This window comes from Ixodes scapularis, unplaced genomic scaffold (assembly GCF_016920785.2).
Source record: "Ixodes scapularis isolate PalLabHiFi unplaced genomic scaffold, ASM1692078v2 PGA_scaffold2__306_contigs__length_199485367, whole genome shotgun sequence".
Taxonomy (NCBI): domain Eukaryota; kingdom Metazoa; phylum Arthropoda; class Arachnida; order Ixodida; family Ixodidae; genus Ixodes; species Ixodes scapularis.
In genome coordinates this window covers 137448660-137463385 of record NW_024609857.1, presented here as the reverse complement: position 1 = coordinate 137463385, position 14726 = coordinate 137448660, and the positions used below count along the sequence as shown (strand labels likewise).

General features: G+C 45.7%; 1 protein-coding gene across 1 annotated transcript in view; it reads right to left on the bottom strand.

The window, feature by feature from the left end:
• The window catches only part of LOC120849728, a 22583-nt gene extending 7857 nt beyond the window's left edge, over nt 1–14726 (bottom strand). The window contains exons 1-2 of the mRNA XM_040221926.1: nt 14360–14726; nt 12261–12364 (exon numbers count right to left, since the gene is read on the bottom strand). Coding sequence (XP_040077860.1) covers nt 12261–12364; nt 14360–14540 — 285 coding nt within the window. The 5' untranslated portion in view covers nt 14541–14726. The remainder of the gene's footprint in view (nt 1–12260; nt 12365–14359) is intronic.

Below are 14726 nucleotides of genomic sequence, written 5' to 3'. Positions count from 1 at the left end.
CGATATCGAAGCACAATATCCCGACAGAACTTACGGTTATTGGAATAGAATACGACACCGCGTGCATATTGGTGACCGACATGGACATACTGTGCGGCCACACGATATATAAATATCGGTCGTCGATCACGGGCCCAAAGGAGGATATAATATCGCGTGGATAAATCTCAGAACGAATTCCAAGTTACCAACATGAATTACGTAGGCATATACCGCGGACTAAGAGGATACGTAGCACAGTATTGATCGCCCGTGAAGCAACATGTGGATATCGGTACGCCCACATATACGACATCGCGTGAATGATATCGTAGAACAGCAGGAGTTACCATACGGCAATACGAGAGAGAACGATATTGGAGGTGGATACACACAGAACACAAACGTTCCGCGTTGCAAACACATTCACATTGATCGAAAGCGCAAGTGTACGTACGGCACACAGTACACAGAGCCTCGAGCGCTTGAAATGCTAGACAACCACCAAATCATTCAGAATAACTAGCTGGGACACCCGCGACCTACCTTTCAATGAGAAAGCTCAATAACGACGTGCTCATTGGAGTGATCGTTTTCAAACAAATGTTTATTTGCAGTTTTAATGCAACAAAAGTTAGGCTACCGATGTTGAAACCCAAATCGAACGCGATACGTGACAATGTCAGTTCGCACGATAAAATAATGAGGATTAATGGGCTTGACAGGTCACGTGCTTCTTACCCGCACATTTATCGATATTGACCCACCTTTCTGGGTAATCCTACGTCGTACACAAAAGCCACATCCACACACGAGCACATTTCACCCACCACTCTTCGTCGCCTGTTTCGCAAGATTCACACACTGTAAAAAACGACGGGAAAAATACGTGCATTTGCGCCATCAAACGATACGTTACAGACTCGTTTTATGAGAAAAGTTTCCATCGTCAACCCGCGCGCGCGAAAGCTCGAGTGGCTCGAGCGCTCGAGCTTCGGAGGCAGTTCGAATTTCGAAGGGAGGCGAGCCGAGCGAGCCGCGAGTAGCCTATCGAGCCAGACAAGCGACTGTGCGAGCCGCCGAGTGGCCGAATCGGCCGATCCAGCCAAGCCTAGCCAAGCCGCCAAGATTACGCCATTGCGCAGCGACCGCGACCGCGACCGCGCCAACCCGACGAGACAGCGAGACAGCGGCGATGGCGGGACCGACGGATAACGGCTCGTCAAGTTCGTCGCGCACTTTGCTTGTGGATTCCAAGTGAAACCAACGCACTTTCAATCGCTTCGAAAGGTACGTATAGACGACTTTATTACTTGCAGCATTGAGTGCTTTGGTATACACAGATCAAAGTGAACACTGAAGGACAGAAGGGAGACATGATGTTTTTGAAATCGCAGCTTATTTGAACGCATGCGTCCCCTGCTGAAAGCGTCTGGCTGTGCTCTGTTGCAGACGTCATTTCGACTGCGTGTACTCTGATGTAACTTCAGTCAGTGTTTACACTCGGCTAGCTATCACTCGGCTTGTTATCTCATGTGCGAAATAGACGTAGAAACCAGCGCCTCGTCTCTTTCGGATATTCAACCTCCAGCCCCCTGGCTCCCAGCGTGCTGACCGGCGCAAACCGTTCGACGTGTTGGATTCGTGGGCTCGTTCGAAGAGGCGTTGTTTAACGCTCGCGAGTCGCCGAAGTGTTACCGGAGCTTCTCTTTACGAAAGTCGCGATCGACGCTGGGCTCTGAGCTCGTACTTTTTTCTTCCCTGGTAGACTAAGAGTGCTGACCATTCATCTGTGGTGCCGACTGGCGCCGTACCAAGTTGAGAGAAGCTAGCGAGTCTGTCAGATTTTCGTGACGCCGCCCAACTGCTCTGCTTCCGGCTGCGCTCAAAGAATAAGGTAAAAAAACAAAAAAAAAAACGCGCTTTTAATTTTCAATTTTTTTTTTTTTTTTGCCATGTTTTATTTCAGTCGTTGCAAAGTAAATCGCGGCCGTACGTCGGTTGACCCCCGATTACTGTCTCTACATCGTAGATTGTCTCACCACAATGGTGCCTCGTTGGTGTGATCTTATTCTGATATCATTACATCTTGCTTTTTCATCTTGGCACACTTCTAGACGACCTTCTACACATTGCACTCCTTGTCGACATGTCGCTGGTGTTAGAGACAAATCTGAAGTCGCTGTTTGCTCACTCCTTGGTGCACATATTTCATGTTCAACATCAGGTATCTGAAGGAGGCGCCATGAAACCCTGGAGTTTGTTTAGAGGTACCTCAATATACTGTATTCAAGTGTCGTTTTGTGTGTTATAGTTTCCTACAAAACCAAATTGCACTTTGTTCGTAATATACCCTATAACTGTTCACTACAATTAAAGTTGCTATGGAACATTGGCCACGAGAGGTGACTCGGCCAACGCAGCCTGAAAATTCCTCGCATAATTTTCTTCATGGGTCATTTTGGACATTGACAAATTTTCTTGTGAATAATGAGTGTTATGCACATGCGTTCTACTTTTCGCACAGGTACTTCAGTTAGATAAACCCCAGCAAAGGCAGCAAGACAGTCTCATGGGGTCACACCAAGGATAACTGCATTCCTGCTCGAGTCCCAAGTCTTGTCACCAAACTTCACTGAACATAATGGTACATTTCGTTTCCTTAACTTTTTCTTCTTAAATGTTTTTTTTATTGTTGCTTTTTCTATTGAAAAAGGGGTAGTACAACGTTTAAACACCCAATGTTTTTTTTTTTTTTTTTTTGTAAAATGTGTAATACATCGTTTAAACACCCAAGCGTTCATAAATGGTCTCTGTACCAGACAATAGGGTGTCTTATACTCTGTTTCATACTTAGCGTGCAACGCTGTGAAAGGTACTAAAGTGGTGCGCATGAAAAAATAGAAAAAGTGTTACTTTGCGCGTTTCGTGGACGAGTGGTAGAAGGCGCTGCTCTGGCGATATTGACGTCTCGGTGGCCGTGGTTTGAACCCATTTTACGCGCAAAGTATTTTTTTTTTGTTTTTTTTTTCTTTTTTAGACATACTTTTTGTGCAAGATTGTGCGCATTGACGAAGTGCATATTTCAGTTCCTCCTTCTTGGTTTTTATTTATAAGTCGCCGAGAGGCCAGATTTCTACCATCTGGTCTGCCGCTTTGCAAGTGTTATTTGCCTCCAGCACCGAGTTATATTTTCTTTCGTGCAGCGTGGAATGAGGAATCGCCCTGATAGCGGCCTTGTCCCAAAATTTATAATAAAACGTGAATCGACAATAGTTATGGCCTGTACAGTTTATTTTGAAATAGCTGTCAAAGGTAGGAATCTCCCTCTCGGAGCACTTGCGATGCACCTTCAGGCGAATGGCATTCTGTGTGAACTCGTCATGCTTGACGGTCCCCGTGCTCGAAACTTTCATGTTGCGAGGTCTTTGCTTCGGGGACGCCACCTTGCCAGATGGGCACTGCGCCTTGCACTTCGCGGCAGTACAGGGCACACTCCAGTGTCGTTACTGGCCGTCTCCAGGACTTCACGACCGAATTCTCCGGGGAATGTGTTCTTATACTCCCGTACACATTGGCGATCATCTGCTTGCACTCTTTCAAGATTTTCGCACAACGAATCTTCGAAAACATCCGAGCAGGAGAGGTACTTGAGCTTGCTGCATAAGACGCCATCTTCTCAAAACCAGCCAGTGCCACACAACCCGAAAACCCACAGCGGCTGCCACACGGATGAACACGAAAATAATTTAAGGTGGTTTACATTATCTTTTCCTTTTTCTTGAAAAACATCTGTGCTCCGTTGAAATCATAACGCCACTATCAGTTACTAGCCCCGAGGAGGCACATTTTCCGACTTTTAAAAATTTTTTTGCAGGGGACGCACTATCTTATGGGGCGAACGTAGGCACGGTCAGCAATGCAAACCGGTGCGCTAGCTTTGACTGCGTTGCACTCTATGTATGAAACAGAGTATAGGATCGCTTCAGACGGGGCAACCTTTCCAGCAATTTTGGGGCTGCTGGCGGGTTGTTCCCTAGTTTTCCCTAGATCGACACGAATTGCTGAGATTGGGTCCGGCTCGAAGCGGACGAGCAACTTTGACTACTCGGAGATGTTTGAAGCGGCAGCAGCCAATCAGGAATGCAATATTTTCACGTGACACCCCTGTGGTCGTGATGATGAGAACTGAGGACTTAGTTCAGGTTTGAAATGGATCATTTTTGAAAATAAACTGTTTCAACAAGATGAGTTAGTATTCTCAGCGCAATTTAAAGATATAAAAACATGTTTTTAGGATATAACTGTGCGTCTAAATACTGTAAGAAAAATAAAATTTCATGATGATGATGGCAAGTCGTAGCAATTTGGTTGCTGCATGTGAACGCGGGCGGCCCGTGTTGCTGGTGTTGCGACATGAAGTTGCTGGGCGAAATTGTTCCGTCTGAAGCGGGCTTTAGGGAACTGAATTCAAGGGCCGTGGAGCTCTGGGTGCAAGCCCACCTGGAAACATTTTTTTTTCTTTTTTGCCTTTTTTAGTATTTAAATATATATATATATATATATACATATATACTTTTTTTTTAAGTTTTAACATATAGATGCATAATTTACACACTAATTCATTTTCAGAAGCGCTTTTATTCACACTCTGTGGCTTTCTAGTGCTTGCAATAGCTTCTCGGTGAGCTAATGCCAGCTCTGCAAAGGGAGAGGGATCTTCCCACGCTTTGCAGGCTGTAAAGCTGTGGCTTGCACAGCTCTAGTGTGTCACACCTCGCTCACCGGCTCCATCGCGAAGCATAGGTGCTTCATGAGTCGCGCCACACCGTAAGCCGAAAAAGCGGTCGGGTGACAAACGTGGGACCATTTGTCACTGCACTCAGCTATGGTATGGTGGCATGGTCGGGGCATGAAGCAGGGGTACAGCTTGGAAATGCTGATCTTCATGACATTTTAAACACATTTTTCATTACTTTTGTGTCGAGTTGTCAGCATTCTAAAGGTGAGAAAGCAAGCAGCAGCGACAGCAAGAAAACAAAAATTTAAGACCGCTTTCACCAAGAATCAATTACGAGCACTAGAAAGGCATGGAGGGTAATTAAAACGCTTCTAAAGGTGAATTAGCGTATAAATTAAGTACTTGTGCCTCAAAAATACAAAAGAAAACGGTGTAAATATAGTTATAAGGATAAAAATATACACCAGGAGGACTTAAACCAAAACTACATTCTGTAAGTTTGAAATTTGACACCTTAAACCACTTGGTCACCACCCAATTTTGTTTCCAGGTCGTTCATCGAGGTATATTAATTTTGTTTGCAGCTGTCGGCTAGAAGAGAGGTTGCCTTATTTTCATTTACTTTACTATTCCCACCAAATATGACAAGTGATAAAGGATAGAACCTCATTTGGTTGGCCGAGGCACTGTGCTTGCATCAAGGCAAACTAGCCTGTCTTTCTGGGTTCATATTTTGTTTCATCACCTGTTTAGGATTCTGTTGTCGCTCATCAAAAGAAGAAAAAAAAACTGACTAATTCTGACTTATTCTGGTGTGCAGGTACCCTTGGCAGTAAACTCTGCTAAATGGGGCAATATATAGATACTTTTTTTAGCAAATATGCATCGTTTTAGCAAAATGAGCTACACTATTTGACTAACGTGAAACAGAACGAGCCTCTCCACTTGGGTCTTTTTTCATCTCTCGCAGACACTATTTCCTGCTTTTTGTGGTTTGTATCAGACTTTTGTATTCTGTCCGGCCAAAGCATCTGTGTTACACTAAGACTGGGTTCTTTAGGATATCTACAGGTATTCTTCGCAGCAAATGGCTTCCAATCAGGAACACGAGTTTGTTCTCGGCCACCGAGAGCAAGTATTTTCAAGGTGAGCTATTGCCCGCCTATATGAGTTTTGTATTTCATTCCTCTTGAATGCCATAACCTATGTGTAGTGGTCTTGCACTAGTATTTTGTTGTCTCTCTTCTGCAAAAGCACCAAAGTTTAATTAAGACCGGGTTCTTTCTTACACATGCAGGTCTTGGTGGCAAGAACCAGCCAATCAAGGCCAGAAGTTTGTTTTTTGCCGCGCATGGCAAGTGTTTTCAAGGTAAGTGATTGATGCCTATCTGAGTTGTTTGTTTCATTCCTCACAGACACTCTACCTGTCTGTATAGTGGCCTTGTTTCAGGCTTTTGTGTCTCTGTCCGGCCAAAGCATCTGTGTTAGACTAATCTTTAGGATATGTGCAGCAATTCTTGGCAGCAAGTGGCTGCCAATCAGCAACACGAGTTTGTTCTCGGCCACCAAAAGCAAGCATTTTCAATGCGAGCTATTGCCCGTCTATATGAGTTTCAGCATTCATCAAGGAGCGCAAAATCAAAGCCCGGGGGTTGGCCATTGCAAAAATGTTGACTCGGAAGCGCATAGGAAGCTTTATAAAAGTATCCACCTGCTTCTACAAGACAAACCAAAACTAAGAATGTGGGTTCCATTTGAAAAAAAAAAAAACACAACATTGTCGGCCCGAATTAACTCGGGGGCGGCACTGAGCAAACAAGCCACGGTACGAGTATGCTTGGTTCAGGCGTTTGTAAAGGTGGTATATAACTCGATGTTTTCTAAAAAAAAAATTTTTTTTCTAAAAGTGTGGTGGTCGAATATTCAGGGATGGGCATTGAGTCGGGATGTTAAGGCAAAACTTTCATCCACATGCCGGGATTCATGTGCCTTGTCCCCCTAGCGAGCGGGACAAGGCCTTCAAAATTTTGGGTACGCAAAAGGGGTGCGTCAGTATTGACGTCTCATTTTACATCATTCGTCTCAATTTAAAACGCACTATAAATGACATGCCTGAGATTTGTTTGGGTGTACTTCCTCTCAGCAAGTATATGGTTCTGTCACAAAAAGGTCTAATCTGATGTTGACCGCTCCTCAGGTCTCCACCGACGATTCATCAGGACGAGATCCAACCGGGACACTAGGGAGGAACGGCTTAAGCAAGGGAGGCTACATATACGACAGCTTCTTGCGGACAAGAAACGAAAATAGATAGATGGTGGGTGTTTCATTTGCTATGCCTTTTGGCGTGCACATTATGTTTGTTATGTTTCAAGATTCCTGCAGAGTTCGGTTTCAACTATTGTAAAATACCGAGCATGCGCCCAGGTCGCAGAAGCGCCTACCCTCTGATTCGGAACGATCCGCAAATAAGCAAAGGGCATACCAGACACCCATCCACCTGTTTTGAGCCGTGCTCAAAATATTGAAAGAGCACATCAAGCGCCAGGTGCTGTAGCGTCTTTGCCACAATAGCGCCAGTCGCAGAGCTGACAGATCCGTGACTGGCGCAAGCCATGGCATGGCCTTTGGGAACCAGGGAATCGAGATTAAAGAAGTAGCGCAGAAATTGGAGGCGAGTGGTGAAGGTGAGCAGAGTTAACAGAAAACAAGGACGAAGGGAGTTCCGTCGCATGAGGCATCTGTGTCCCGTGCATGTAATTTTGACTGTGCTGTAGGTGGCTACCCAAAAAAATTGTTACTTGAACGTAACTAATCGCAAACCTCTCTTGCAGTTTCCATGGCCCACAAGCCAGCCGGCGCCAGTTCGTTCTCGTTCAAAGGTGAGGATTCTAGATTTTCTAGATTGCTCTGAAGCAGCAATACTGAAGCCGGACAAGCGGTACGGCATATTTAATTGACAGAACGACTGGGGACGCTTTCACTGAAGCTTGTTTTGCTGCAATACACGTGTGTATTGTAGCAAAACAAGCTTCAGTGAAAGCGTCCCTACTCGTTCTGAGCTCCGTCAATTAAAGGTGCCGTACCGCTTGTGTGTCTGGCTTCAGTGTTGCTGTAGGCGACAAAACGTGTGCCCAGTTTTGTCACAAGAGGCATATTATGTCACGCACATGTAATTTTGAATTTATCCGGCTTAGTGTGCTGTAGGTGGCTGGTCAAAGAAATTGATACTTGGACGCAGCTAATCGCAAATCTTTCTAGCAGTTTCTACAGCCTAAGATCCAGCAGGTCCCAGTTTGTTTTTCTTCAAAGGTGAGAATTCCAGATTCCCGAAGCAGGAATACTGAAGCCATACGACCGGTACAGCATTTTTAATTGACGGAGCTCAGAACGACTGGGAGCTCCTGCATTGAAGCTTATTTTTCTGTAATACAAGCGGGCGACATTGACACGTGCCCAGTTACGTCGCAAGAGGATATCTATGTCCCGCGCATGTAATTTTGAATCTTTCAGACTTAGTGTACTTTACGTGGCTACTCAAAGTAACTGCTACTTGGACGCAACTAACCGCAAATCTCTCTTCCAGTTTCCACGGCCTACAAGCAAGCAAGCACCAGTTTGTTTTTCCTCAAAGGTGAGCATTCCAGATACTCTAGTTAGGTGCGAAGCAGGAATAGTGAAGCCAGACGAGCGGATACATATATTTAATTGACCGAGCTCAGAATGACCTGTGGCAGTGGCATTGAAGCTTATTTTTCCACAATCGAACGCAGACATAATTTTGAATCTACCCGCTTGGTGAAGGATTGCTACTTGTCGCGAACTAATCCCAAATTTTTATTTTGCAGTTTCTATATGGCTACAGCTAGCAGGTGCTGTTTTCATTAAAGGGCCCCTGAAAAGAAAAAAAAGTTTTTTTTTAAACAGTCTGGTTGGGACGCGCGTGTCGAAAAATGAATTTTACGCGAAAAAAAAATTTTTTTAGAGCAATATTGACGGCGAGAGATTTATTTGAAATTTTGCGCGCAAATCCCTGGTCATTCAGCTCGGCTTCTCATTGGTAACCATGGTCATTCAAATCGGCTTCTCATTGGCCAATAGAATGAGTGGCAGCTTAGATGTTGGTTATAAAATCTTCATGATCTCTTGAGATCGCCTTTTGAATTACATATTTTTAGGTTTAAGAAACAATCCATCGAATGATTGTCGCAATTGCTTACAAACGTTTTACAAAATCGTAACTTCCGTTCGGATCCTACAACAAAACAACAAACAAACGCTTCGCCATTTTGTTTTCTGTCATGGTCGCCGTCGTTGTAACGCGTCTCGCGTACCTCGGGTGGTTTTATAGTTTTATCGAGTTTATATGTGAAAACCTTCTGTAGAGGGCTTGTTGCTCGTGTTAGTTAGTCATCGTAAGTACTTAGGAAGTGGCGCGGTGTGACAGGTTTTTGTTTTCCTGCTCTTCTTTGCGTGATTCGTGTGTCCCGTTTACCCCATCTTTTGTATGTTTTCTGGCGAGCGCCAGTGCCAATTTTCTTTTTAGATATCGGTTCCCGTAAAGAGTTTAGTGAAGGCACGCGGCACCGCACTCAACGATTAATAAAAAAATGAGTCACCACTGCGTGTCCTCGCGGCGGCTTGAAGGGTCGTGCGGCTCGGACGAACTCGTCGAGGCTCCCGCTTCGCCGCCTTCCGCAGCGAAGTGGGTGCCTCCTCGCGAGCGGTTGCCTCGCGGCGATCAGAGCGGACGCCTTCCGGCTGGCGAGGCGTGTCCTCGTACGGGCGAAGGCCCAGCTGCTGGCAGCGTTGAAGGGTTGAAGCAACCGACGCTTCAGGTCGGGGTCCATCGCGACGAGTATGTACTGTGTGACCACGGTACGTGCACGATACGACACGGAACCACGGAACGTCGTGCGACCGGCAGACACAGGGGCTGTGTTCCAAATCTCCAAATGGATCCGAGTTATTCCGGCGGATCGTATCACGTGACAGCACAGATTGAAAAACGCTGTACGCGGGTAGGTTTTAGAACGCCAAGGGTACAAAACTCTTACCCTGGGGTAAGATCGAGTGAATTTTGGAACACGGCCAGGAAGTAGCAATGGCTCTCGTGCGGGGCGCAGCCAAGCCGGGAAAGCAGCCAAGCCGATCCACTACGAAGAGGCGGGGTGTACCTCTCCTCCACGCGCCCGAAATGCCGAGAGAGAAAAAGGTGGAAAGGAGGTGGCTGCCGACTAAATTGCGTCTGGCGCGGTCAATATTGCTCTAAAAAATCGTTTTTGTCGCGTAAAATTAATTTTTCGACACGCGTGTCCCAACCAGACTGTTTTTAAAAAACTTTTTTTTTTCTTTTCAGGGGCCCTTTAAGGTCAGGATTTCACATTCTGTTTTCAAACATCAAGTTTTTGAATGAGAGTCCTAAACAATTAACTTTCTTTTGCAGTAAATGCCAGATCCTCCAGTTCAGGAATATGTTAAATATATTTGGTATGGATAAGTCCAGTGTTTTGCTTCTTTATTCACAATTTCACAACAGCAACATTTTTTTAATTTATCACTCAGAAATACACACAAGAAGAGACTGCGTTGCAGAGAAATGTTGCGCTGAACGTGATATTCCAACTCGTTTATAGTTTTATTGGTAGCCGATATAATATATTGGATTCCAATATCCATAATACGCTGAGTATATTGGAATCGTAAACCCTTACTGGATCCCCATACGACACTTGGGGATCCAATAAGGGTTTATACGGTATTGGATTCCAATATTTTTAGCGTATTATGTATATTGGAATCCCATAACAAATCCTTATTGTAATACAATACAATAAATGTAATGTTTTCCAATACACTGTCTATATTGTATTGCAATACAATAAAAATATATTGTTTACCAATATCCATAATACGCTGTTTATATTGGGGTTTTCCAATAGGGGTGTGGTGTGTACGCGTCTATTGTGAATCACTCTCAGTTCATGGGGCGCCGGCACCAGAGCAGCGAGAAACTGCCGTCTGGATGACTTCCATACACCAGCGCCAGCATTCCAACTCTTAAGAAAACTTGGATGAAGTCGCATCCCAGTATTCGTTATATAAAGCCCCGTCCACTGCACTCTCAAGGTACTCTCCGATTTTCACGGTATCATGTAAATAAACGGTTTAAGCAGACACCCTGGATCTCAACCATTCTTACGTTTTAATGGGGCCCGCACTAGGTTCAAGCGGAACACCAACCCCTAGTCTACCCCCTTATAAATAAAAAGAAACAAGAAAAGAGGAACTGACCTATGCACTTCCGCAATGCACACAATCATGCACAAAAATTATGTAAAAAAAAAAAAATCTTACACGTTAAGTGGATTTGAGGTACCGCCACCGAGACGTCGGTATCGCCAGAGCAGCGCCTTTTACAGTTCGTCCCCGAAACGCGTTGAGTAACACATTTTTTAAATATTTTTTCATGTGCACTACTTCAGTACCTTTCCCAGCTTTGTACGCTATGTATGAAACGGAGTATAGTGAAAATCTAGGAGGCAGTAGGCAAGTTCTACCTCGCAGTCCTGATGTTGGGCCGAGACCTAAACAAATATCAAAAAATTTGATTTGTAAGCTATGACTAATCAAGGCAGGAGTGACAGGCGGTACGCTACAAACTCCCTGACATCACTTGTACAGCAATATTTCAAAGGGATGGCCGTATTTTGGGAATGAAAGGGAGCAATTCAACAAGGCTGACGGGACATACTCTCGTCATGATTCTTCATTCCCTCTCCTCTTCGCTAAGTTGTCTTGAGAAAGTGAACCGAAGCGAGGAGAAAAGTGAGGCCGCTTCTCATTCTAAACTGTTCTGTGAGAATTGTGCCGCTCTTTGTCCTAATTACAGCCATCCGTCTGCAAGTGCTGCTGTAGGACGAATATTTCAGACACGAGCCTAATGTACTGCATTTGGGACAAGATGCTTGAAAAAAGTGCAATTAGTCAATACGTAATAATAATTTTAAAAAATTTCACTTAAAAAAATAAAAATCTGGAAACTTAGAATTTTACATATAAGCCAACTACTGAGTCTGCTCGGCTGGCTCAGAACAGATGCAGTGAGCAGCATTGGTGGCGTATGCAGCGCGTTGTCTGCTACTGAAGCTTAAGCGCGAAACACATGTACGACGGAACCGTCCGATCTGACGTCCGACCACGCAATACGACGGTCGGAGGCGAGGGTTTTCAAAGCTCTCCGATGCTACGAAAACCCTCGCTCCCAAAGTCATTCCGGCAGTCCGCACGTCGGATCGGACGGTTTCGTCGTACATGTGTTTCACGCTTTACTGCGTCTGCACTGAGCTTCCCGTTGCCCCAGCAGCTGTCAAAACGCGGAGCACCGTCCATCCATCAGCGAGTTCCCCCTAACAGTAGGTAGCTCTATACATTCCTACTGGCAAAGGCTTGCTGTATCAGCAAGCTTTTGCCAGTAGGTGGCACATTTCCATGTGCCAGCAGGCACATGGAAATTAAGCTATTTGAAACATGAACTTGCCTTCTGCATGGAGTCTCCAACTCCACCTTCAGGGAGGTTGTTGAGAATCCTTGGCACTGCTACTCTTGCCTTCTGCATTTTTTGGATGAGAAGTTCAACTGTCCCTGCGAAGATTGTGGGTAACGTGCCAAACCATAGCATTACTTTTGAAAATTAGAACAAGCAATCACGCACATCACATCGCCTCGCACTAGTGGAGAACATGAAAGCTTCTTATGTTCTGATTTCAAAACGTCTTAAGATGGAGTGACTCCATTTTTAGCACACCAGCTTACGGAACCTTTACTCGACTAGCATAGGTGTCTAATAGCGAGTTCGTTTCACACGCACTGGCGCTGTTCGAGTTCTCTCCCAGAATGCATCGCACTCGCAGAGTGTTGCACGGAGAACTGGAATCAAACGAACTCGCCAAATGCACCGAGTGCAGAAAACCAAGTCCAGAAAACTGATGCTGCCGCCATCTATGTCATGGAAAAGGTACCAACCTCAAACCGAAAATAGCGTTTTTCTGTTCGGAGTCATGGGTGGAAATGCGAGAGTGCAGTCGCTACCAACGTTTATCTACAAACGTTGGTCGCTGCAACCTGTAGTTTATCATTTCGTCGTTTACCCTGAGACTGGGGGGTCTCAGGGTAAACGACGAAATGGTTGACTTCCACCAGCTAGCCTGTACTTTGACTCTTTTCTGTAGTTTATATTTGCGATGACTTCAAGCAACTGGGCTGTCGTAAAGATGGTTACAGACGGCGTAAATTTCCGCAGCCAGCTATCTACAAAGCGGCTGGTTGCGATCTATTTATAGCCGCTTACACTAAAGAAAACTGATGATGCTGTCCGAGCAGAAGCTTGACCCATTTGAGCATGGTATCATACGTGAACCACTGAAAGGGCACGGCTTAAAAACTTGTCTCTTGGAATATCCAGCAAAACTTTTCGTGGGACTTTCGATTTCGATCATCATTACAGGTGAATCAGATATCAGCCGTGGTGAGGCGTCGAGAAAGAGCTTTCTCGAACAAAATACGACGGGGTACCTTAGCTTACGTTGGTAAATGTTAAACATTTGTCGACAAAACACGAGTTTTGTCGACAAATGTTCAATTTTTCACCCGCGCACGTATGGTGATAAACATATCGAGGGCCGCTGATGCGTCTGTTCTGAGCATTTCTTTACACACCGGTATATTTCAGCGTCTGTACGGCAACGGAGCGACTTAAAACCTGCAAATAAAGCACGGTTTGTCAGTTGCTTCCTTCATGAAGTAGCAGACGCTTACAATTCAAGCTCGCATTTGATTCCTTTGCCCGCGGGACCCGATTTCTATCAAAAAATCTACTTTTTTTTCCTTTCGGTTCCGCGACACATCGTAGCAGACGAGTCATCGTCGTCTGCTCATCGCTCCTCGCCGGAGCGAGGCATGACGGGATTGCATTTTGGCGCACTCACGATTTCCTCGGTGCAGCGAGTGCATGCACGCGTGGGGTGTTGGCGCTGAAACGAACTCTTAAGCGCGAAACACACGTACGACGAAACCGTCCGATCCGACGTCCGACCGCGCAATACGACGGTCGGAGGCGAGGGTTTTCAACGCCCTCCGATGCTACGGAAACCCTCGCCCCCAAGGTCATTCCGGCAGTCCGCACGTCGGATCGGACGGTTTCGTCGTACATGTGTTTCGCGCTATAGAGTGCAACCACTCGCGGAGTGCCGGCTGAAACGAACCCGCTCCACGTTGCGAGTGGGCACGCGTGGGCACGAGTGCCGTGAAACGAACTCGCTGTAAAACATTTCATGCGTGACGCTCATGGGTGGCGCTTCACCTTTGTTTTTGTTCCTCGAATGCAGCCTTCACACTAAAAAAGTACAGTACATGCATTCGTAACACCCGTTTTCAAATAGCCCGAATTACAGCTTTTGTGAAACCATGTGCCTTCACTGCGCAAGTACTTGAACGATGGGGGCATTTGTTAGAAGTAAGGCGCACCTGTTCGTGCCCGGCCGCCCTGCTCCACGTGCGTATTAGCTCAAACAAAAATCTCCAGAACCGACGATTCCTGAGCATGGTATCTTAAAAAAGGTATCACACGAATACACATGCCTCCAAGCATCTCCACCGTCGCTTCGTAGTAGCCTTCTTCCCCTCCTTTCTCAGAGATCCAGAACGCTTCAAGCTTTTGTTTTGGGTTGCAGTCTTGATCATCCCTAGGCCTAAACTTCTTTATCATCGAGATCGGCATAACCAGTCGGCCACCGTCGGTAAACTTTACAAATGCGTACATCGCCCAACGGACGCCCACAACACCCGCGACGCAAAAAAACCGAGCGTACGGGCGGTCTAGGTCCAGCCGTCCACCTCTAACGGTCGAGCAATGATGGGGACGCGGGCAAGCAACGATAAAGCAATTATGGCGACGCAGACGGTCAAACGCAGGCACGCAAGAGACGACAGAAAGCGCGCGCAAGAC